The sequence below is a fragment of the Amblyraja radiata genome, chromosome 10, assembly GCF_010909765.2.
Source record: "Amblyraja radiata isolate CabotCenter1 chromosome 10, sAmbRad1.1.pri, whole genome shotgun sequence".
NCBI lineage: Eukaryota > Metazoa > Chordata > Chondrichthyes > Rajiformes > Rajidae > Amblyraja > Amblyraja radiata.
This window is the reverse complement of record NC_045965.1, coordinates 22,150,860-22,174,577: the sequence shown is the minus strand read 5'-3', so window position 1 is coordinate 22,174,577 and position 23,718 is coordinate 22,150,860. Positions and strand designations below refer to the sequence as shown.

The following is a 23,718-nucleotide window of genomic DNA, read 5'->3' as shown; positions in this document are numbered from 1 at the left end:
ACAGAGGTGATAATGCACACCCCTGTCTATTGCCCCTGGATAACTGAAATTTAGGTGAGAGTATTTGATTAGTCAGTATTCTGGAAGTCGGCTTGTGATATAGCAACTTTATCCATGAAATAAAGTTTTCTCCTAAGAACTAAAGGAAGGGACTTGAACTTTATTTCACCTTCCATCACAGTGAGGAATGTGTAGGAGTCACTGTGGTGGATGTTCATGTTAAAATGTGTTTTTGAGTGATTTGTTGCTTTTAATTGTACGACTGCTCTGGCCAATGAAATTCCTCATATGTTGCAAAACATACTTGGCAAATAAAGCGTAATTCTGCTAAATAAAGTGTAATTCGGCTGAGAGGAGATTCTGATCACCTCTCAGCCTTTGATACCACATATTTTGCATCTCGCATAGTGGAGTATCTTGCTCCGATCTATGATCTTTGGCCAGTGTTCCGGTAGCGTCCTCGAAGGGGCGGGATCTATGTGAACACGTAATTTGATGCCTGCCGTCTGGGGCGAGATCCATGAGTACATGCAATAGATGTGGCCCGCCATCCGCTCAGACATGTGTCCTGGCCCCTATGCAGAACAAGGTTGCCGACCCCTGCCCTACAAACTAGAGGCAATTTACAGAAGCCAATTAACCTACAAACCTATCAGTGAGACCAAGTTGGGCAATCGTTTCGCCGAACACCTCCGCTCGGTCCGCAATAACCAACCTGACCTCCCCGTGGCTCAGCACTTCAACTCCCCCTCCGTATCCGACCTCTCTGTCCTGGGTCTCCTCCATGGCCAGAGCGAGCAACACCGGAAATTGGAGAAACAGCACCTCATATTCCGCTTGGGGAGTCTGCATCCTGGGGGCATGAACATCGAATTCTCCCAATTTTGTTAGTCCTTGCTGTCTCCTCCCCTTCCTCAGCCCTCCTGCTGTCTCCTCCCATCCCCCAGCCTTCGGGCTCCTCCTCCTTTTTCCTTTCTTCTCCCTGCCCCCCCACCCCCCATCAGTCTGAAGAAGGGTTTCGGCTCGAAACATTGCCCATTTCCTTCGCTCCATAGATGCTGCTGCACCCGCTGAGTTTCTCCAGCTTTTTTGTGTACCTTCGATTTTCCAGCATCTGCAGTTCCTTCTTAAACATTAAACCTACAAACCTATTGTCTTTGAAGTGGGGGAGCAAACCTGAGCACCTGGAGGAAACCCATGTGGTCACAGGGAGAACGTACAAACCCCACACAGACAGCACCAGAGGTCATGATTGAGCCTGGGTCTCTGACCTTGAGGCAGCAGCACTATTGTGCTACCCTCACCACTCCCAACTCTCCTGTGCAGAGTGAGTATTTTAAGGCTGCCCCTCTGTAGCGTGTGAATATTAAGGCCGCCTCTCCTCTAGTGTGCCTTGGCCAGTGAAAAAGATCAGCCCAAACCATGGCTGTTGGAACAGAGTAGCTGTTGGAAGATGCAAGCCCTGTGTACATGCTTGGTGCAGTACCCACACCATGCTTCACACCTGCTAGTTCATGGAACTAATGCAGGCTACGCAATTCCCACCCTGCTGCTAAATTCTTGTTAATTGTTGTGTCATTTGGTCAGGTTCAGCTTGTCTGTGCACAAATTCCTCCAGTACCCTCTTTCCCCTCCCGTTTATTAACCTGCCAAACCCACTTAACAATCACTTCACCCGGCTTGACAGGCCTGTCACAGCCTTTCGGCGAGTGCTTCCTGCAGCCAAGGTCACTCCCCTCTTTCGTCTCTGGAATGGGAAACAGAGCTTCACCATAAACCCATCTTTCTGTCTTCACCATAAACCCATGTCGTTTGGTTCTTGATTCCCTGACTCTGGGCAAGAGATTCTGTACGTTTATGCAATCTATTCCCCTCATGAAGTCTCAAGCTGCATGATGCCAGCTCAGGCAGGGCTGTGCATGCCAGTGTGCTCTCTGATGCAAATGTATTCTGATGTTAACAGATACTGCCTGACCCAAATACCTCCAGCATTCAGTTCTTGAATTTAAATTAGAACCAGCTCAGAATTCTTACCTTGAAAAGAATGGGGGTGCAGGTTCTGAGCGAGGAGTTAAGAAGACAAACAGCATTTACAGGGCCCTATTACTGATAGTGAATGGTGTATTTGTGAATGGAATCAGAGGGTAACAGGCTACATGTAGTTAAAGCCCCCAGACACTGCACTGAAGGGCAAGTGTAGTGCCCTATGCAGCAAGACCTGCAAAGGATCAGTCTTGAAGAGACAGGCACTTTGCATGTTTGACATTGTTACTCAATTAGCATTGAAGTGAAAGTTTACTCAAGGTACACAAGTGAACCGATGACCAGCAGGTATCCAGTACCGAGCCAGTGTGCAAACAACCCTGTCCTACAAGTGTCCCTGTATTTGGCATTCAGCATCGGAGACTCACGCCACAGATTTGATGCATGCAGAGACAGAGTGATTAAAATCCAGTTTACTCAATTTTAGCAATGACAAGTTCAAAATACAAGACAGTGAGATAGCAATTTAAAAAAGTTCAATTAAAAAAATCTACAGCAAAGTTGAACCCTGAAACAAATCTGTACCATCAAAATACAGTTAAAAGACAATGTTTACAGCATGCTTCAGAAACAGACAAATGTAGCACTGGGTGTTCTTCCCAGTAATGTACCTTGGCAGGGACTACAGTCAAACTTGGAAATAATTTTTTACAACTGAACTTTTCCCCGTAATGCCTTATTTTTGTCTAAAAAATGCCAAGTGAACAGTAACTTACGACAAGGGACAGTCACTATTATTAACTCCTTCCTTCTCAAAAAATAGAATGCACAATTAGTGTCACAGCCCGACTTTACAAATATGTGTTAAAATGATACTCCACATCCACAACCCTCCCCATTCCGAGATTAGTTAAGCACATTTGATATTTTAGGAATCATCCTTAGGAGAGGCTTAGTCATTGAAGGCAAGGCATCACCTAGGATGCTCTAGAATTTCCTGCACTATGTTACAAAAGCTGGTCAGACTGCACCGGGTTATCAATGTACAGGAATGCAGTACGACTGATACAAATAAAAGTTGTGATTTCACAGAACCCTGGCTCCCACTTCGAAGACAGCCCCCCCACAGTTTTAATGCAATCTTAATATGGAATTGGTCACTGACACAACAAAATCATCTCAAATCTGCGTTTAACACTTGCTTAACCAAAAAATATTAATGCTGTATTTTAATTAATTAAAAAAAAAAAAAAAAAGCCCTGCTTTAATATCAAAGTTGAGTGCATTAAATTACAGGTTATTGTCCACGAGAAGTTGACCAGCCAACTTGAAGATATACCTCTCTGGGTAAGAGAACTGTTTAGATGTCTTGCTCATACATGTTCCTCAACTTCCAGGTAAAAACATAAGAAATAAGGTCCAGAAATACAAATCAAACTGACACCTCCCCCTCCCCCCCGGCACCAAGACGGATGGCATGGGAGAAGAGTTCTGAAGAAATCACTGACAGATGCCAGGTCCATTGGCAGCGGATTAGTTCTTGTACTCAGTGGGCTCGTCCCCAGTCTCGCCCAATAGGCATGTACGGACCAAGGCCTCAGTGACCGCATAAGGATCACAGTTGGCAGAGGGACGGCGGTCTTCGAAATAACCCTTCTTGTCCTGGCCGACAGAGCGAGGGATGCGGATGCTGGCGCCTCGGTTGGCCACTCCGGCAGAGAACTCGTTGATGTTGGAGGTCTCGTGGTGGCCCGTCAAACGCCGGGCATTGTCCAACCCTCCCTTGGGATCATAGGTGCGGATGTGGTGCTGATGCCTCTTGCCCAGTTTCTCAATGCACTCTTCGATGAATCTAAAGGGAAGAATACTTTTTAACCACTTTGTGCCGGATTATCTTTTTCAATCCCAATGGACGGATCGATTGAGCCCTACTCACTTTGCCCCATTTCCCCACCCACCAGCAGAGGACAAAGTGCCGTTCCACCCCACCCCCTTCCCCAAAACGCAGGGTGTATAGAAAGTCAGGATGTGGAGGGTTTCCCCACTTCTGAGTCGAGTGGTGGACACCCGAGACCAGGCAAAGGTGGAATACTCACTTCAATCCGCCTTCTTCCCGCATGATCTTGGTGCTGAAGTTGGTGTGGCACCCAGCACCGTTCCAGTTGCCAGGAATGGGCTTTGGGTCGAAGCTGGCAATGATGCCAAAGTCTTCACACACCCTGTGCAGGATGAATCTCGACATCCACAAGTGGTCACCCATGTCAATGCCGTCGCATGGCCCAACTTGATACTCCCACTGTATGATGTCGGAAAGTATTGATTAGTTCTAAAGCAGGTGAACAATTCAGAAACCCAATATGACATTGCCACAATTAGCTCTCTGCTCCATTAACTATGTTATATGGAGGCAAACAGCACAATGGCACAGCAGTAGAGTTGCTGTCTTACAGCACCAGAGTCCTGGGTTCAATCCCGACTACAGGTGCCGTCGTTACGAAATGCGCACATTCTCCCAGTGACCACGCAAGCCAAGGGTTCCCAACCTGGGGCAAATTTAACCCTTCCACCTACCCAATGTGTAAATTTGTTCATAAATAAGTGAAATAAGTGAACAATTCAGAAACCCAATATGACATTGCCACAATTAGCTCTCTGCTCCATTAACTATGTTATATGGAGGCAAACAGCACAATGGCACAGCAGTAGAGTTGCTGTCTTACAGCACCAGAGTCCTGGGTTCAATCCCGACTACAGGTGCCGTCGTTACGAAATGCGCACATTCTCCCAGTGACCACGCAAGCCAAGGGTTCCCAACCTGGGGCAAATTTAACCCTTCCACCTACCCAATGTGTAAATTTGTTCATAAATAAGTGAAATAACATGGTTATGTGCTATTATAGTTGCCAGGGGTAAACGTGACGAAAAAGGTTGGGAACCCCCAAGTAGGCTTTCTCTAGTTTCGTCCTACAGGCTTGTAGGTTATTGTCTCTGGTAAAAATTGTAAATTGTTCCTAGTGTGCAGGATAGTGCTAGTGTACAGGGTGATGGCTGGTTGGTGTGGAGTTGGTGGGCTGAAGGGCCTGTTCCTGTGCTGCATCACTAAACTAAACCTACTGCAGATGCTGGAATAGATGGAGCAAATAACTGCTGGAAGAACTTAATAGGTCAGGCAGCACCTGTGGACAAAAATGGAGATGTTTTAGGTCAGGAACCTTCTTCAAACTGATAGCCACCTCCACCTCTTTTCAAGCTCTCTCTCCCCCCCCAATACTACCAGTCTAACGAAGGGTCCCGATCCAAAACGGCATCTGCCCATTTTCTCGACAGATGTTGCCAGACTCACCGAGTTCCTCTGGCACTGTTTAATACATTGCCTTTTGCTAAAACTAGCAGCACAACGCAATCACAAAATTCTAACTTTGTTGGCCAGGTACATTTCTGGAGATAAGCACACCCTCTCTTTAATTGACAGCACACCCTCCCTTTAGCCACTGAAGCAGTGCACACGATGGTAGAGGGAGCATCAACCCACTTCTCATAGCAAACCTCAGCGACAGGAATCTCAATGGAGCGCACAATCAGGCCAGCATTGGGTCATCCCGGTATCTGCAACACTAGATCATACCATAGACTAGAACCATAGAGCACGAGTGTCAGGGGCTATGGGAGGGGGGGGGGGGGATGAAAGGCAGGAGAATGGGGTTGAGAGAGAGATAGATCAACCGATTGAATGGCCGAATAGACCAGATGTGCCAAATGGTCTAATTCTGCTCCTAGAACTTATACCGAGAGTTCTGGGGAACTCACGGAGTTGGCCATCTCAAGATGACCCACTCATTTCATTCCCACACCTTGGCCTCATTGACTTGCTCAAGCAACATCCAGCTCAGATACTGCCACCGAGGTGAAGGGAAAGTCAGGTCTGCCACAAATTACTGCAGGAGACGCCCAAGCCTTCGACTGACCACTTTGTGAGATGACGGCCCTTTGTTGGCCTGTCACAGCCAGACCTCGGACCCAACTATGCCAATCTTTCATACAAAAGGAAAGGAAACTAAAAGAACCAGCTGCTGGACAGCTTATGTGCGGGGGGGGGGGGGGGGTAATGGACAGACGATCATTTGGGGTTGTGATTCTTCAGACTGCACAGTTTGAAGGTTTCGACCCAAAACATAATCTGTCCGTCACCCCCCACAGATGCGGCGGCCCGATCCACAGAGATTTCCATCAGTCAATGTTTGATCAAGTTTCCAGCATCTGCAGTTTCCTGCAACACCACAGAAAGAACAGCAACGTTTGTGGCCAGATCACCAGAACGTGCCATCCCGGTCAAAACTGGTCCCCAGACATACTGCCAAATAAACAGCCCAGCCCTGAAACGTCACCTATCCTTTGCCTCCAGAGATGCTGCCTGACCCACCGAGTTACTCCAGCACCTTGTGTCAAAAAACAGCCCATCTGCCTCTTCACTTAAGATCGACCGTTTCTTCCAAAACATTGATATGGACACTACGACTCCAGTGGACCAGCCACATTAACACCCTGGCTACAAGAACACACCAGAGGCCAGGATCAATGTTTGGCATCTCAAGGCATTAGTCGTTAGGAGTGTGATAGAAAGATCTCCCCTTGCCAGAGTAACCAGCATTACAACTACTCAAAGATCTCACTCAAGACTAAGCAGACCACTTGATATGACTCCCCATTAACCACCTTGAACAAACTCTCCCTCTCTACCACTGACCAAGACTAATGGCAGCACCTCCCAAACACACAAGTTAACCCTCAACAGAAAGGCAGCCAGAACAAGGGAGCACCACCATTGGCAGCCAAGACGTACACCATCCTGACATGGAACTACATTTACTGGGCCTTCACCGAGGTCTAAGCACTAGAACTGCCCCCACAACAGCACTTCCCTAGTTAGACGGTCCAAGGAATGAGCACACATTTCAAAATCTCTTTGTTCAAAACAAAGCAGGTTTGACACCCTATTAACCAAAGATCTTATAGCTATAAGATCTTTGCTATTAACCACCTTGAACAAGCCCCTCCCGCTCTCTCCACCAGATCCTGCAATCAATGGCTCAGACTACTGACAGCACCTCCCAAAAATAGAACAGCTTCACCCTGTAGCACCAGAGATATCAGGTCAAAACAACGTTCACATCAGATCACGTAAGCACAGTTTGCTTTCCAAATACCTGTGCCACACATGCAGCCCATGATCAATCTCAACCCCTGCCCATTGATCTCCTGTGACCTCCAGGTTCATCTCCTTTCCCTCATCATCCCCACCCCTTAACACACACGATCCATGGTGCTCGAGTCCTAGAACATGAGATTAGTGTATAAAATCACCAGAGGAATAGATTGGGTAGACGCAGTAGGGGGAAATCGAGAACCAGAGGGCACAGGTTTAGGGAAAGGAGGAAAAGATTTTATAGGAATCGGAGGGGTTACTTTTTCCCCACACAAAGGGTAGTGGGTGCATGGAACAAGCTGCCGGAGGAGGTAGTCGAGGCAAGTACCATCGCAATGTTTAAGAAACAATTACACTTCCATGTCCTATGTACACAGATACATGGATAGGACACGTTCAGAGGGATATGGGCCAAAGGCAGGCAAATGAGACTAGTGTAGATGGGACACATGGCCAGCGTGGGCAAGGTGAGCCTAAGGGTCTGCTTCCACGGTGTATTATGCTGCATTTGAATGCACTAGACACAATTCACACTGGAACAGGAATTCAACGAGCAGAAGATAAAAATGTAGTTACATAATTTCTCCTATGCAGGGAAACTTTCTCCCCCGTCACTTTTAACCTATGTAACAACATTACCAGCACTCCACTTTCGTCCAGCAGTTCATTGGACAATGGATTACCAAACTACATCTTACCTGTGAAGCCATAACCTCGGCGTTCGTTCCGGAGAGGTTAACGCCAGCGTACAGGCAGGCTCGATAGTGGGCCTCTACGATATCGCGGCCGTACGCTTTGTCTGCACCAACTCCACAGTAGTAGGGCCCTGTAACAAAGATGTCTCAGTCAGACAGACTGCAGCTGAACATCGGTCTTGGAAATGAACAAGATGTTTATTCACGTGTTTGGGTGTAACTGGCAAGACCAGTGTTTATTGCCCTTGCCATGGTGGTGGAAAGCTGCCCTCTTGAACCATTAAGCCTACAGATTGACATTGCACCCGTTTGTGCCGGTGAGGAGGGGAGGGGTCCAGAATTCAGACCACAAAGATAAAGGACTGCAGACGTATCAATATGTGTGCCCATTTTGCAGCTGCCCTTATGTCCTTAATGGTCATAAGTAATAGGAAAGAATTAGGCCATTCGGCCCATCAAGTCTACTCTGCCATTCAATTATGGGTAATCTATCTTTCCCTCCTAACCCCATTCTCCTGCCTTCTCCCCATAACTTGACATCTGTACTAATCAAAAACTAATGGTGGGGGTGGTGCTGTCCATGTGCCACAGGACTGTACATGCAGTGCATTTTATAGATTGATTAGTGACGGAGGGCAGACATGTAGGATGGTTGATAAGTTTCCGATCAATTAACATTGAACAGCACTGCACAGGAAGAAGCTATTCAGCCCACAGCTTCCGTGCCGAACAGAGCCACGTTAAACTAATGACGTCTGCCTGCACATGATCCACATTCTTGCATATCCATAGCATCACAAATGTATCCGACTCCACTACCACCCCAGGCAATGCATTCCAGGCATCCCCATTCTGCAATTGGCCTGCCCTGCTCTAGATGGCATTTAGTGATGGTTGGAGCTGCAAACACAAAGGCTAATGAAGAGCATTCTACTTGTGTGATGGGTTCAGAGTTTCTGACCAACAGTGACCCCCCCCCTCCAGGATGTTGATGGTGGAGATGTCAGCAATACTCATGGCTTTGAATGCCATGGGAAGGCAAGTCATCAGCTGGCATTTGTGGGACAAACATTACCCGGCACTTCCAGTCCACCAACAGGGTCTGGCTACATGCAGGCATGGCCTGCTTCATCCAGTTGCAAACCCAATTGAACATTGTGCAATCAAAACATCAATTGTCCTTCTGAAGGAACGGTCGGCGACAAGGCTGAAGATGCTTGGGCCCCAAGACACTGCTCTGAGGAACTCCTGCAACGATGATTGATCTCTGACGACCATAGCCATCTTCCTCCATGCGAGATACACAAAAAGCTGGAGTAACTCAGCCGGGCAGGCAGCATCTCTGGAGAGAAGGAATGGGTGACGTTTCGGGTTGAGAATCTTCTTCATCAATTTCACCACCAATTTCCCTGGCTCTACCTCCTTGTGAGGTTTGACATCAACCACGGGAATGATTCCCCATCGATGCCCATTGACTTCGGCGTGGCTGGGATGTCTTGGCACCACTGTCAAATGGCAACTTGATGTTGAGGACAGTCACTCTCTCACCTGCCTTCTGGAATTCAGCTGGTTGGTCCGTGTTTACATCAAGGTGATACCGGGGCCTGTGGTGCACTGGTTCTGGTGAAGGACAAACCAGGCAGGCTCGAGTAGAGTTCGGTGAGTGAGTGCTACTTAATAGCACCGTGGACTTTGGTTTCCCTCACTTCCCTGGTTATTGAATGCAGACAACTGGGTGGTAAATAGTCAGATTGGATATGGATGGACAATATCAATTTTGCTGGCACTGTTGATGGCTGCTGCACTGAAAGAGATAGTGTAGAGCAGGGGTGGGGAACCTTTTCATGTTGGAATGCCGCATTGTTAGCTGTAATCTAATAAGGCCGCATCCAAGAAACTTCAATTAGATATATTTCAAAATGTACATTATTTTGTTAAAATAGCCCTCATGACTTACTAATGTTTTAATTGTGGCCTTCAGCCGGGGAGGATTATTTCGTTGAATCTTCTTTTACTCTTTGGTATTTTAAAAACGTTCATTTTAAGATTAAAATAAAACTAAAAGACGAACAAAAACATGTTAATAAAAATAAAAGGATTTGTTCGACAAAATTTGGACTCATTCAAAAGGCCGCACTTAATGGCCTAGAAGGTCGCAGGTTCCCCACCTCTGGTGTAGAGGCACAGCTAGATCTGGAGTACAGTTCAATACATTTGCAGGGTGCGTTCTGGTCCCCATAGTCTTTGTTGAGTCAAGTACTCTCAGCTGATTCTCGATATCATATGGAGCCGATACAACTGGGTGCCATCTCGCACGGTGGCGCAACGGTCCAGTTGCTGCCTTACAGTGCCAGAGCCCCGGATTCCATCCTGACTATGGGTGCTGTCTGCATGGAGTGTGTACATTCTCCCTGTGACCACGTGGGGTTTTTTTTTTTTTTAAGGGGCTCCGGTTTCGCCCCACACTCCAGACAGATTTGTAGGTTAATTAGCTTCTGTAACAGTGTAAATTGTTTCTAATATGCAGATTAACACTAGTGCATGGGGCATCACTGGTCGACATGGACTCGGTGGGCCAAAGGGCCTGTTTCTGCACTGTATCTCTAAATCTTAACCTAGCTTGGTTAGTGAGGGATGGCTGAACATTGCTGGGAAAGCAGATCTCCCCACCACACTGGACCCTGCCATCGCTACAGGTGGCACCTTGTGAGCCCATTGAAGGTCGACCATTCCTCATTAGACATGGCAGGAGGCTTCAAGCTGGCACCTCATTTTCCATTTTCCTGGTGCTGCAGCAAGCCCACCAACACAAGGCGAACCAGACCCCGAGCCTTAGCTCGGCATTAAGCGAGAGATGTGCTGGGCCACAAGGCCAGAGTGTGGTGCATACTCCTGCTGATGATTCACAGGACCACGAGACACAGCACAAAACACAGAATAACCAAGTCTGAGCTGGTCAGAGTCGAACCCAATCAGTGCACTGGTAGCACTGTACAGAGAGTCTTCACTGGGAAGCTGGGACTGTGCAGTGGCCACTCCTACCATCACGCCCACTATCGTTCCATTTGTCACTGGCAGATAAGGAGGGCAGAGGTTAGACAAGGTTATACCTGCGTCACAGAGGCAGAGCTAGATTGCTCTGTGGTGGTGTCCAGTCCTTCCCAATGATGGATGCTGCAGCCTCCACCAGCGTGCACACTGTGTTTCCAAGCGTTATTCATTGCGGAGGAGTGCCGATTCCTCAGCCGAGGGAGACGGTCATCAGGCCGTTTCCTCCAGACACACTAGCAAGTTTTAGGAAGACCTTGACGAGGGTTAGGATAACTCAGCCAGGCCTGGCTTTGGTGGTGGTGGGACACTGTGCCTGCTTGGCTCCACTGCTTTAACGCAGTCAACAGGATTCTTGCACAACACATCAAATGTTTGACTCTGGCCAACAGGGCCAGGACCATGGATTTCCTCCCAACTCCCCGCCACCTACGTTCCTAAGGTCCAATGGTTTTGCTATGGATGACCCCAGTGTAATTTTTATGCCACGGCAATGAGATGTGTTTTCACGTCTGCTTTGACCATCTAGTAACCCAACCATTGCACGACTAAACCGGCAAGAGAGTCACACGGCAGAGGAACAAGCCCTTCGGCCCATTAATTCCATTGCAACCCATAGGCACTATTTGCTCTTTGTTTTCCCCACACTCTCTGGACATGTTGGGCAAAGTCTTAACGACAGCAACACTAATAACATTTCAATTATCTTTACACAAGACTGAAATGGATAACACACCTTGAGGTCCTGGGAAACCATTGGAAGGCCATCCGAAAGGGTGTCCGTCTGTGCCTAGCAGAGTGTACTCCTGCTCCATCCCAAACCAAGGGTCCTGGTTGGAGATCATGGACATGATTTTCTGGCAGGAATTTCTCAGATTACTTTCTGCAGAAACAAAGAACAGACTGTAACAGCCGTTATGTAGCAATTTCTCCACAAAAAAAACATTTTAATACTAGTTTGTGCAAATGTAAAGCTATGAAAAGGCAATGTCCTAGAGCTGTGGGTGAAGGAAGCAGAGTCAGAGCACCAAAGAGATACAGAGGGAACATTTTACCAGGCAACAGGGAAATGGCTCTACAGAAAGGCAACTTGTCAGTGTAATTATTTAGTTTCCAAAAGTTACTGTAGAATAACAACCCTGCTGCGAATCCACAAACAGGTCAGACTTGCAATGCCCGTTGAAAATAAGCACCCAGTGCCTGTCCTTCCCTGACCTCGTAGGTGGCAGCAACACAGGTCTATTGCTATCGCTCTTGCAATAGTTTTCTAATGCAACACAATGCATTGGACCAAGCAAGCGGTCAAATTGCCTGACCATCTAGAAACACTGCTGTAGGCAGAAACTACATTAACAAGAACACATTTTGCCAGTGGGCACCAAACACTTGTACTGCCTAGGTGAGGCCTGCTGTATGATTTTACCGGGTTATATGCAAAACAAAGCATTTCACTGTACCTAGGTACATGTGACAATAACGTATCATTGAATAACATCCAGTGAAAAGTACTCAAACTGTGGGGGTTGCAGAAAGTGCAATAATTGCACTATGAAAAGACGATGTGCAGATAGGAAGGATTCAGAGATATGGGCCAATAGACAATAGGTGCAGGAGTAGGCCATTTGGCCCTTCGAGCCAGCACCGCCATTCAATGTGATCATGGCTGATCATCCCCAATCAGTACCCCATTCCTGCCTTTCGCCATATCCCCTGACTCCGCTATCCTTAAGAGCCCTATCTAGCTCTCTTGAAAGCATCCAGAGAACCTGCCTCCACCGCCCTCTGAGGCAGAGAATTCCACAGACTCACCACTCTCTGTGAGAAAAAGTGTTTCACCGTCTCCGTTGTAAATGGCTTACTCCTTATTTTAAAACTGTGGCCCCTGGTTCTGGACTCCCCCAACATTGGGAACATGTTTCCTGCCTCTAGCGTGTCCAAGCCCTTAACAATCTGGCAAATGTAGGCCAATGGGACTAGGAGAGAATGCAACCTGCTGACATGTCCAAGTTGGACCAAAGTGCCCGTTTCCATGCTCTATGTTGCCTCAGCACCCTTCCCCAGGACTGCACTGCTAGATGCGCTACTCCATAGTAAAAGAGCCCACTAGTTCTGTACCTGCCGGTTTCCTGTTGTATTTGAGGACTTCGCAGAGAATGAGCTTGTTTGGGTCCCGTCGGAAGGGGTCACGGAATATGGCCGACGGAATAAGATACATGTCACTGTTGGATCCCTCCGACTGGTACGTGCTAGAGCCATCAAAGTTCCACTCTGGGAGATCTGAAACAGACGGAGCGCTACGGTAAGCAAGCAATGCATAAAAAAAACAATGACTTCTAGTGAAATAAAAGGATCATTCAGGCAACAAAGCTACTTCATGAACAGAGACTCACATTGTTGAAGCACACCATGCAGAGGAATCTGGGGGCAATTCAGGCAGGACTATGATGTGTGAAGCTCAAAGTCCAGGACACTGGGAAAATGTCCTGAATAGTTATTTCCCCCACCAACCACCCCCCTACCCATGTTGTATTTATGCATCTTACTTGCAAAGAGTTAAAACTCCATCAATGAACTTTTGGAGACAGACCATTGCCTTGAATCAGGAGTCTCCAAAGCAGACAACTGCAACAATCACGTTGTCCAGAGTCTAGGGGAAGAGAGATGTCTGCTGCAACAGAGACATTTGTAATTCAAATGTTAGTAAAATGGTGATGCAGGAGAAATAATTGCAACTTCACAACTTGCACTGCAACAGTGCACTCACATCAGACATGAACTTGTTCTACATGGCGCAGCAAGCACAGATGCACTGGATTTGGTAGTCACAGCACACTAGGCATTGCAATGAGCACCAGGCAAAACAGCAGCTTGATTTTGGACGGTTGCAAGGCTTCATTCATTATGGGTCAGGAGACTTTTTTTTTTTTTTTTAACACAAATCCAAAAACAAAATCCTAGAGGTTCATCTGGGTATAACCGAGGGAAAATTGGCAGCAAGCCAAAACATTGCTCTGATGTTCACATTAGGAATAACATAGCGGGAATCCGTGCCTAAGCTGTGCCAGTCCTTTGATGCTTTCGGCGGCATTTTTCGGTGCCCAAACCGGAGAGTTGGGGGGGGGGGGGGGGGTGCAGGACTGTGGGACTCCCGGAGCTGTCAGTAGAAAGCGGCCACGGGCAAGCGGCACATTTAGCAACACCAACAACAATGGGGCAGGGGAAGGGGAAGAAGAAAGGCAAAAGGGAAGCATGCAAAGCAGAGAGTAGGTGCAACCAAGAGGGTTCAGGGATAGGCGTGTGGCGTGGCCTGCAGTTGTTGTTGGGGCCAGAGGCCCGGGGCCGTGTACATACCAGTGATGCTCTTGGGCTCCTTATCCAGGGTCTTGGTTTTGCAGCGAACCGCCTCGCCCGTGCCGTCGATCCATATGTACATCGCCTGCACGCTACCGTCCTGCGGCAGCTCCATGTAATTCTTCTTCACCACCTTGTTGAGGCTGGCGCTGGCGGACGTGGCCATCTTGTAGGTCTGGCGGAGAGAGGCGGAGCCAGTGTTACCCCTTCTTGCCACGGGGCAGCAGAGGAGGGGCGGACGGTGGCGGCGGCCCGGCTCCAGCGCAGCGCGTACGCTGACCAGCCAGCACAGGGGGGAGGCGCGGCCGCCCGGCATCGCCGCTTAAACAGCGGGCAGCCGGAGGTAGGGAGTCTGAGGCCCCAACCGCGCCGGATGGAGCAATGGGGAAGAGGCGATGCGCGGGGAGTGGGACCAGCGCCGCGCCGCGCCATGCATGCATGCAACACCCGCAGCCCAGGCATGCAACCCACCCATACACAAGCCCGGGCTGCGGGGAGCGCTGCAACCCCACAACACCAGCCCCGGGATGTGTTGCAACACCAGCGAGTTGTAGCCACAGGGGCGCACCCTCAGGTGACTGCAGCCCAGCCATAGGGAGATAGGGGCGAGCTGTAGCCACAGGGAGCTCGGGTTGCGCTGTAGCTCCCGCCATGGGGCCGCACGGGTGAGTTTGCCGCCACAGGGAGCCAGGTTAGCGCCACAGTCCCGCAATTCGCGCACAATCAATTCCTGAATTCACTCTCTGATCATCCGAATTAATTCCTGGATTCACTCCGATCAAACCAATTAATTCCTCGATCACACCCTGACATGCAAATCAACCCCCCAGCATGCAAGCCCCCCCCGCCGCCACCACCACACATTCGGTTCACAAATTCCTAATGTCTATGGGTCTGAACATCAACCTACATGTTGATTGCGCCATATCGTCGGCTTGCTATTACCGAGTTTTTTAACCAGAAACAGGACACATCGGGAGATCCGCATCCTCCACCAAATATACTACAAAAACAAAACGCCCAATTATTACAGAACATACAAGTTTTACCGGATAACCCAAGATAAAGCAGCGATAAAACAGTCAAACTAAGAGCTGCCAACTCCTACAGCGGGATTAGGTTTGAAGCTAAGACTGTTCCCGGGGTGGGTACTGGGGGGGGGGGGGGGGGGGTTGTTCCGCTCCCTGCTTGCCGCCCGGTGGGCTGTACCTTTCAACTTGCAGCACCCCTTCACAATTATCTCCACAGCGGCGGACTTTTCATTCGATAACCGTGCAGGCTGCCCCGGCAGTTGCATTTATAACGTGCAGCCCAGCGTCCCGCCAAAGCGATTGGCGCCACCGACGTGTGATGCTGGGCTGGGCGCTGCGGCCATTGGCGGCGGGCGGGCTCCGGGAGTTACCCAGCGCCTCCCCTCTTGGCCGCTCTCTCCCCCTCTGTGTTTCCGATTCGTGGAAAGCAAGGCGACGGGAGGGTGGAAAGGGGGTTTGCATTGCATAAGATGCAGAAATAAAACACGTATATCAGCATGTGAGCAAAGGCGAGACGATCCGAACTCGTCCCGCTCCGGGGTCAGGCAGTTCGGTGATTTTCCTCTCACCAAAGATGCACCTCTCATGCCGGGGATAACCTTATTTTTCAAGTCTGGCCTGAATATTAATTGCACGAGGAACGCCTTCGTTGCTGCCAACTCAAGGGTTCCGTGTGGAAGAAGCACGGTTTAAAGTCTGGACACCACTACTGGACATCTAGTGGGGAAATCTCAAACAATGGGGAGAGAGGAGGGGGGTGGAGGGTTCACACTGAAAGGCCACACATGTGACAATGGCATGAAACAGGCGTGCTACCACCGCTCTCCACAAAACCAGCAACACAATGCATGCACTTGGAGCTAAGAATGTCTTAAGAGCATTGTTGTGTTTTCTTTCGTGTAAATATTATTTCAGCATTCAAGTTTACCCGCTGAAATGAGAAAAAAAAACAAACGAGTTGCATGATATAACCTGTGCATTGTTCGTGAAAATTCATCCAGATGTATGGGGCAATTTTAGTATGGAGGTTCGAAGCCTCCATACCCAACACAATACATTCTTAGCTCTGTGCAAAAACAACTGCTGGAGGAACTCTGCAGGTCAAGCTGCATCTGTGGAGGGAATTGAACAGACGACGTTTCAGGTCTCGATCCTTCATCAGGATTTAGCTGATCTTATTTTTTTTAAATAATCCTCTGCAGTTTAAGCAGCATTTAAGACTCACTCAGCAATGTAGCAGCTTTCCTGGAATTGGATAACAGAGGATTGCGGAGTTATAAATGATGAAACAGATCAAAACCGGGCAGATTAGAGCCCGAGGGCCGTGTTCATCAGAGCTTGCCTCATGGTGGCCGCTGCTGTAGTGGATTCTGGCTGCTATCTACAGCAGTCCTCACCAGAGGTGCTGCCAATGGCCGGACTGTCAAATGGGAACGGCAGTGTTCAGACATGTAACATTCTGACAAACCCACTGGCCACACTCTCAGGATACTAGGAATGAGATCAGCAAAAGATTGGGAACTTGGGATGGTCTTTCCCACATACCTCCAGATGCAGGAACAGTTTCTTCCCAGCTGTTATCAGGCAACTGAACCATCCTACCAACAACTAGAGAGAAATCCTGAGCTACTATCTACCTCATTGTAGGTCCTCTGATTGGGCTTTATTTTGCTCTAAACCAGTGGTTCCCAACCTTTTTTAGTTCATGGCCCCCTTGGGCTCTTTAATTATTCTGTGCCCCCCCCCCCCTGACATTATTAGTGGAAACAAAGTGGCCTCCTTCATTAAATCCCCAAATTTTTCTGTGCCCCCCCTAAAATTTACCATGATGGCCCCCAGGTTGGGAATCACTGCTCTAAACGTTATTCCCTTTATCATGTATCTGTACTAAACTCAAACTCAAGGCATCCTAGGGTATGGGGGAGAAAATATGCTGTTCAGATGGAGTATCCACCAGGATTAGATAGAATGGGGAAAGCAGGCTCGAGGCGTTGAATGATCTGGCCCTGCTTCCGTTCTCTTTGTCTTGCATCATAACCTCACAGATAAGACAGCAAAGTTCATAAACTGTACCTGTTGTGTTGAAATTCACAGTGACGTTTACTACCCTGTGGCACTCAGAAGTTGTGAAATGTGCCGATTACGGTAGAAACGACGTACTGCTGATGCTGGTTTATACAAAAGGACACAAAGTGCTGAAGTAACTTAGTAGGTCAGGCAGCATGTCTGGAGAACATGGGGAGGTGACGTTTTGGGTAGAAGGGTCTCGATCCGAAACATCACCTATCCATGTTCTCCAGAGATGCTGCCTGATCTGCTGAGTTACTCCAGCATTTTGTGTCCTTTTGCACCAAATATGGTGATATTTCAGTTGCCACCAAGGGAGTCATTTCTCAACTGAGGCTGGTATAGGTATTGGTATTGTTTTATAACAGATATGGGCATATTCCTGTCAGATATATCAAGGTACAGTAATCTATGCTTGGATGATCTGGAATTCATGGGAAAGCAAGAAGTCCATTCAAGAGTCTGATAACTGTTCCTTCGAACTGGTTGTACATGCTTTCAAGATTTTTTTCCTTCTTTATGACGGTAGAGGGAAGAAGAGGAAATGACTAGCATGTGAGCTGCCCTTGATAATGTTAGTTGCTTTCCTCAGCCAATATCATGTGTGGGTGGATTGATGAGGAGGAGGGTGGGGGCAGGGTTATGTGATGAACTGGACCTTGCAGGGATGAGAGATGCTGATAGCCTGTCTCACACGGGGAGGGGGGGGGGGGGGGGGGGCAGGCAGGTCAATGAGCCTTGTTCATGTATGCTCTGCCCCTCAGGACACATTACATTGGTCGGACGGAGGCGATGGGCCGAAGGGCCTGTGTGTGTGCTGTATGAGCCCCCGACTCCCACTGGGCATGGTTGTGCTAATTTGTTTTCCCCGCTGCCTGCTTGCTGTTTCAGATACCGTTTTGCACACAGCAGTTCCCTTGTTGATAGATAATGTGGCTATTGATATTAAAAACCCTTGAAGAGACAAATCATGATCGTTAAACTAATTCTCTGCAGCTCACGAGAGTTTCACATGACAGTTCATAACGGAAGCTGTCAATCAGCTGGGAAGAGAATTTATGACCCCTCCTGCATGCATCTAGATGGGTTTTATCACAAAACTATTGAGATAAACCGGACCTCTCTAAAATGGTGCACATACTCGATCTGTTGAACTCTAATTATTTCTGCTTGCAGAGTGTGAATGATTGGCTTAGTTTGGGGCATTGCACTCACGGAGACACAAGTAACCACAGATGCTGAAATCCTGAGGAAACGTGCTGGAGGATAGACACAAAGTGCTGGAGTAACTCAGCTGGTTGGGCAGCATCTCTGGAGAATATGGAGAGGTGACGTCACCCATCCTTTTTCTCCAGAGATGCTGCCTTACGTGCTGAGTTACTCCAGCTCTTTGCATCGATATTTGGTAGAAACCAGCATCTGCAGTTCTTGGTTTCTACAAAGTGCTGGAGGAACTCAGGCAGCATCTATGGAGGGAAGTGACTGGCAACATTTCCGGTCGGGATCCTCCCTCAGACTGATTGAAATTGGGGGGAGAAATCTGGAAAAGTGAGGTGGGCGGTAGGGCAAAGCTTGCCCTTGATCCGCCAGGGCTTACTGCATCTCCCGGTTGCTAACCCCTCTTCTCATTCCCATACTGGCATTTCTGTCCTGAGTCTCCTCCATTGTCAGATTGAGGCCATCTTTGGCCTTTGTCCAACCATCGGCTCACTGCCCCTCACCTGTATCCACCTGTTACCTGCCCCGCTTTGCGGCCCCATCTCTCTTCCAGCTATCACCCCTCCGCCCTTACAACCAGTCTGAAGAAGAGCCCCGACCCGAAACGTCACCTATTCATGTTCTCCGCAGAGTTACTCCAACACGTTGTGTTTTTTTGTTGTAAACGGGTGTCTGCAATTCCTTGTTTCTCCATGGATGGATACAGGTGAGTATGGTGGGGGGGGGGGGGGGAGGGGTTAGATTAGCAGATAGGTGGAGTCGCTGATGAAGGCTAGAGGTGAAAAGGAGATAAAAGAGTCAAATACGCGGAGGAGAGGAGGAGTGCAATGTGAAGTCAGAGTGAGGGATGTGGGTGGAAAGAGACGGGGGGGGGGGGATTACAGGGAATTGGGGAACTTGCGGATGGGAGATGAAAGTACAAAGGAGGGGAAAGGAGCAGGGTGAATGTGGGGCTGGGTTATGGGGGGCGGGTGAAGGGATATTACTTGAAACCGGAGAAGTCAAGGTTCGTACCGTTGGGTTTCAGTGGAGTTTTTCTAGTTGCAAAGTAATAAGGAAAGTAGACACATCCTAATCTCAGCCTACTGTGCCGCAAGGAAAGCAGGCTCAGCAATAAATGCCTGACACACCAAATCTGCTGCCGAGTCTCGTGACAAGTTTGCAATGTTCATTGACATCATAAACCACACCAGCCCATACATCCACCAAAGAGTTGATACTGTTATCCTCTTGTCCACCCCATGGTCCTCTCCCTTCCCCTCACCTCCACTGCCATCCCCTCCCCTCCTCGCACTACCTGGGGTTCATCTCATCCCCTTACCTCTCCACTCCCTGGAGTTCAGTCTCCCTCCTTCCCTTCCCCTCGTCTTGCCAACATCCCCTTGAGGCTCAGTCTCCTCCCCTTCTGCCCCTCTGGGGCTCAATGCCCTCCTCTCCTGACACCCCAGAGCTCAGTCCCATCCTCTCTCTCTCCCCCCACATACGCTGGCCCTGAGTCCCCGCATCCGAGGTTAAGATCTCTCCCCTCCCTCCTCTCCCTGGGACTCAGCTCCCTCCTCTCCCCTGCTGATTCCCTGTGAGACTCAGTCCCCACCAAAGATACGGTCCCCACACAGGCTGGGAAGGATCTCTGCAAGAGGTGGCCCGATGCACTGGGGCAGCTTGGCGCGTTGCTGCCACCTACAGGGCTTGTCCACTTGGCGATTTTTTTCGGCGACTGCCGGCATCATATCAGGGTCGGCAAAAGATTTTGAACATTTCAAAATCCAGCGGCGACAAAAACATGTTGCGACACTTTGAAAAAACACCATGCGTCATACGTCATCACGCTGCGTCACGGCTGCGTCACGGCCGCGTCACCTGATACGTCAGTTAATGACGCCGGCAGTCGCCGAAAAAAAATAGTTAAGTTTGACAGGTCCTTAACCCTGTGGTACATCCCTGCAGGACTCTGCGTGAGTGCAGCAGTTTAGTAAGGGCCTGTCCCACTTAGGCGACTCTAGGCGACTGTCAGGTACTAGTTGTAATGGAATTCACCTACGACACCTGGCGCCAACTTACGACATCACCTACGACACAACCTACAACAGCAAATATTGTCGCCACTGTCGCTGAAATTTTTTTAACATGTTGAAAATTTAGCGGCTGTCGCCTGTAGTTGCCCAAAAAATCGCCTAAGTGGGACAGGTCCATAAGACAGCAACTCTACCATATTGGTTAGTGGGGGCCCCGCCTGCCCACCCTCTCCACCTATTTACAGCACCAGAGACCCGAAATCAATCCTATCCACGGGCGCTGTGTGTACAGAGTTTGTACGTTCTCCCTGTGACCATGTGCGTTTTCTCTGGGTTCTCCAGTTTCCCCCCCACACTCCAAAGACGTACAGGTTTGTAGGTTAATTGGTTTTGGTAAAATTGTGAAGTGTTCCTAGTGTGTAGCATGGTGCTTGAGTATGGAGGTCGCTGGTCAGCTTGGACAGGGTGGGCCGAACGACCTGTTCCTGTGCTGTATCTCTAAAGTCTCTAGTCTAAACACAGACACAGACATCTCCAGCCCAGTGGCAACAAGCAAAGGTTGACACTGGGGAATCCTCGCAGCACCCAGTGGCAGAGGGGAAGCCATTAGTGAGACTCCTCAACAGTGAAGGGGAGAACGGATTGGAGTCCATGTAGGAAGGAATTTGGGAGGAATCTGGGAATGACAGCTTCCATAGAAGTGCCTCTGAGATGTTGTTCTGTTTCCTTAACTGTGACTTTCCCTCCACCGTTGTTGGCAGCACTCCCAAATGTATCTCCTCAATTTCCTGCACTTCTGCTCTCCTCCCAAGGTAACGATAGGGTCATCTTTCCAACCCCACCTGCCTCCACGTTCTGAAGATGATCCTCCACAGTTTCCACCGCCTTCAATGGGATTCCGCCAACGGGCACGCCTCAACCCTCTCCAGTCAAGAGAGTCAACAGGGTTTGATTGTCATATGTCCCAAATAGAACAACAAAATTCTAACTTGCAGCAGGACGACAAAATATGTAAACATAGTACTCTGCAAACAATAAAATAAATGGAAAGTTCAGCATGTGTACACACACACAAATATATATAGACACATAAACCAAACAAACAATAATAGTGCAAAAAGACAAACCCAATGCCCCCAGGTCTATGTACCAGAGCTTATTTGGAGGTTGCAGTGTTTTATAGCCTGATGGCTGCAGGAAAGAAGCTGTTCTTGAACCTGGACGTTACAATTTTCAGGCTTCCATATATTCTTCCTGATGGCAGGAATGAAATGAGTGTGTGGCCTGGGTAGTGTGGGTCTCTGATGATGCTGACTCTTTTTGAGGCAGCTGCTCCTGTGAATCTCTTGGATGGTGGGGAGGTCAGTACCCGTGATGGACTGGGCTGCGTTTCTCTACCATCCTTTCAGCTTTCCCAGGAGAGCATTCCCACCACAACTCCCTGGTCCCCACCGACCACTCCCCTTCCCACTCCACCTCCCCAGGTAACCTCACCAGATGCTGCACTGTCCTTTCACCTCTTCCCATCCCACCATCCAGGGACCCAAAGGGTTCTTCATTTGAGTGTGCACGGTTTAGTGTGCCCTGCGTTCATTGCTCATTGTAATACCTGAGGAATGCACGAGATTGGCCTGTTTTACTGGGAATATGAGTACTGGTGCAGTCTGGAAAAAGTGGGCACTCATGTCTGGAGCCAGAAAGTGAGCTTAGTTTAGTTTAGTTTATTGTCACGTGTACTGGGGTACAGTGAAATGCTTTTTGATGTGTGCTAACCAGTCGGCGGAAAGACTATACATGATTACAATCTAGCCGTCTACAGATACATGATAAAGGAAATAACGTTTAGTGCAAGATAAAGTCAGATTAAAGATAGTCCAAGCATCTTCAATGAGGTTGATGGTAGCTCAGGACCGCTGTCTAGTTGTTGGTAGGATGGCATGAGGAGTTGATGCAGGGATCCGGGTCAGGAACACTGGGGAATGGAGCAGGGGTCTGGACTAGCAACCTGAGATAGGCTGACACCTATGTAGGGGATGTTATCTCCATGGTGGGCTTGATCACTCTGCCCGTTGCAGCCTTAACCTTGGCAGTGACCTGAGAAGTATCTGTTTTTTTTGTTATCTGCCAGGAATCAGTGGCCCATCCCGTCAGTAACGAGGACTCAGCAAACATTGCACATGCTGCTTGCCCAACTTGTCCATGTCCCCATGAAGCTTCCTCACATCCCCTCCTTACTCACAATCCCACTTAGCTTAGTTTCTTCAGCAAACTTCATAATATGACATATTCATCTCCTCAGCCAATTCATCTCCTCAGTAACTGAACCATCATACCGCCACCAGAGAGCAGTCCTGAACTACTATCTACCTCAGCAGGGACCTTGGACTATATTTGATCAGCCTTTACTGGCTTACCTTGCACTAAACGTTATTCCCTTATCCATGAAGGCCTGTTGTCTCGGGAGTGTTGCAAGGTTGGCCTGGCCAAGCATAGCCGTTGTTGTCGTCTGCTGCTGCTCCGCCATTGCTCCACCGCTCCGAGCCACCGCAGGCTGTGTCTGGGCCACTTGCTCAGCCTCTTGGAGCGGCGCCTGTTTCTGTCTGATCCACAGGCTCTGCTTGATGTGTGGCAGGTGGGTGGGTGATACATGAGGTCAACATTGGTTACACTGAGCCTCTGTGTCCTGGTCATGGACTCTAGCCTCTCAATCCCATCCGAATGTTCCCTCTCCCAGTGGTGATGGGCCACGAATTCCAGGAATCTGTGGCAACGTATTTCTTTTTAATAAGGATAGATGGGAAGTATTTAAATCTCAGACTCCACCAAAGTATATCCTTTCAATCTCTAACCAATTCTACTTGGTTGGAAGAGTGGGCTGAAAGATGGCAGATGGAGTTTAATGCTGATAAGTGTGAGGTGCTACATCTTGGCAGGACAAATCAAAATAGGACGTACATGGTAAATGGTAGGGAATTGAAGAATGCAGGTGAACAGAGGGATCTGGGAATAACTGTGCACAGTTCCCTGAAAGTGGAATCTCATGTAGAAAGGGTGGTAAAGAAAGCTTTTGGTGTGCTGGCCTTTATAAATCAGAGCATTGAGTATAG

At 48.7% G+C, this 23,718-nt stretch overlaps 1 protein-coding gene across 2 annotated transcripts; it reads right to left on the bottom strand.

Annotated features, from left to right (window-relative positions):
- Positions 1-2,440: 2,440 nt before the first annotated feature.
- LOC116977666 (glutamine synthetase, mitochondrial) lies at positions 2,441-15,707 on the bottom strand. Of its 2 annotated transcripts, XM_033028322.1 has the most exons (8): positions 15,490-15,614; positions 15,191-15,283; positions 14,281-14,455; positions 13,045-13,206; positions 11,666-11,812; positions 7,885-8,012; positions 4,080-4,279; positions 2,441-3,835 (listed from the first exon to the last, which is right to left on the bottom strand). In XM_033028322.1, exons 2-8 carry the CDS (start codon positions 15,266-15,268, stop codon positions 3,517-3,519), a joined length of 1,209 nt encoding a protein of 402 aa, XP_032884213.1. In that variant the 5' UTR covers positions 15,269-15,283; positions 15,490-15,614; the 3' UTR covers positions 2,441-3,516. The 2 variants fall into 2 exon arrangements, with proteins under 2 accessions (XP_032884213.1, XP_032884214.1); XM_033028323.1 differs by lacking the exon at positions 15,191-15,283 and having other exon boundaries at positions 15,490-15,707.
- Between the last annotated feature and the right edge of the window lie 8,011 nt (positions 15,708-23,718).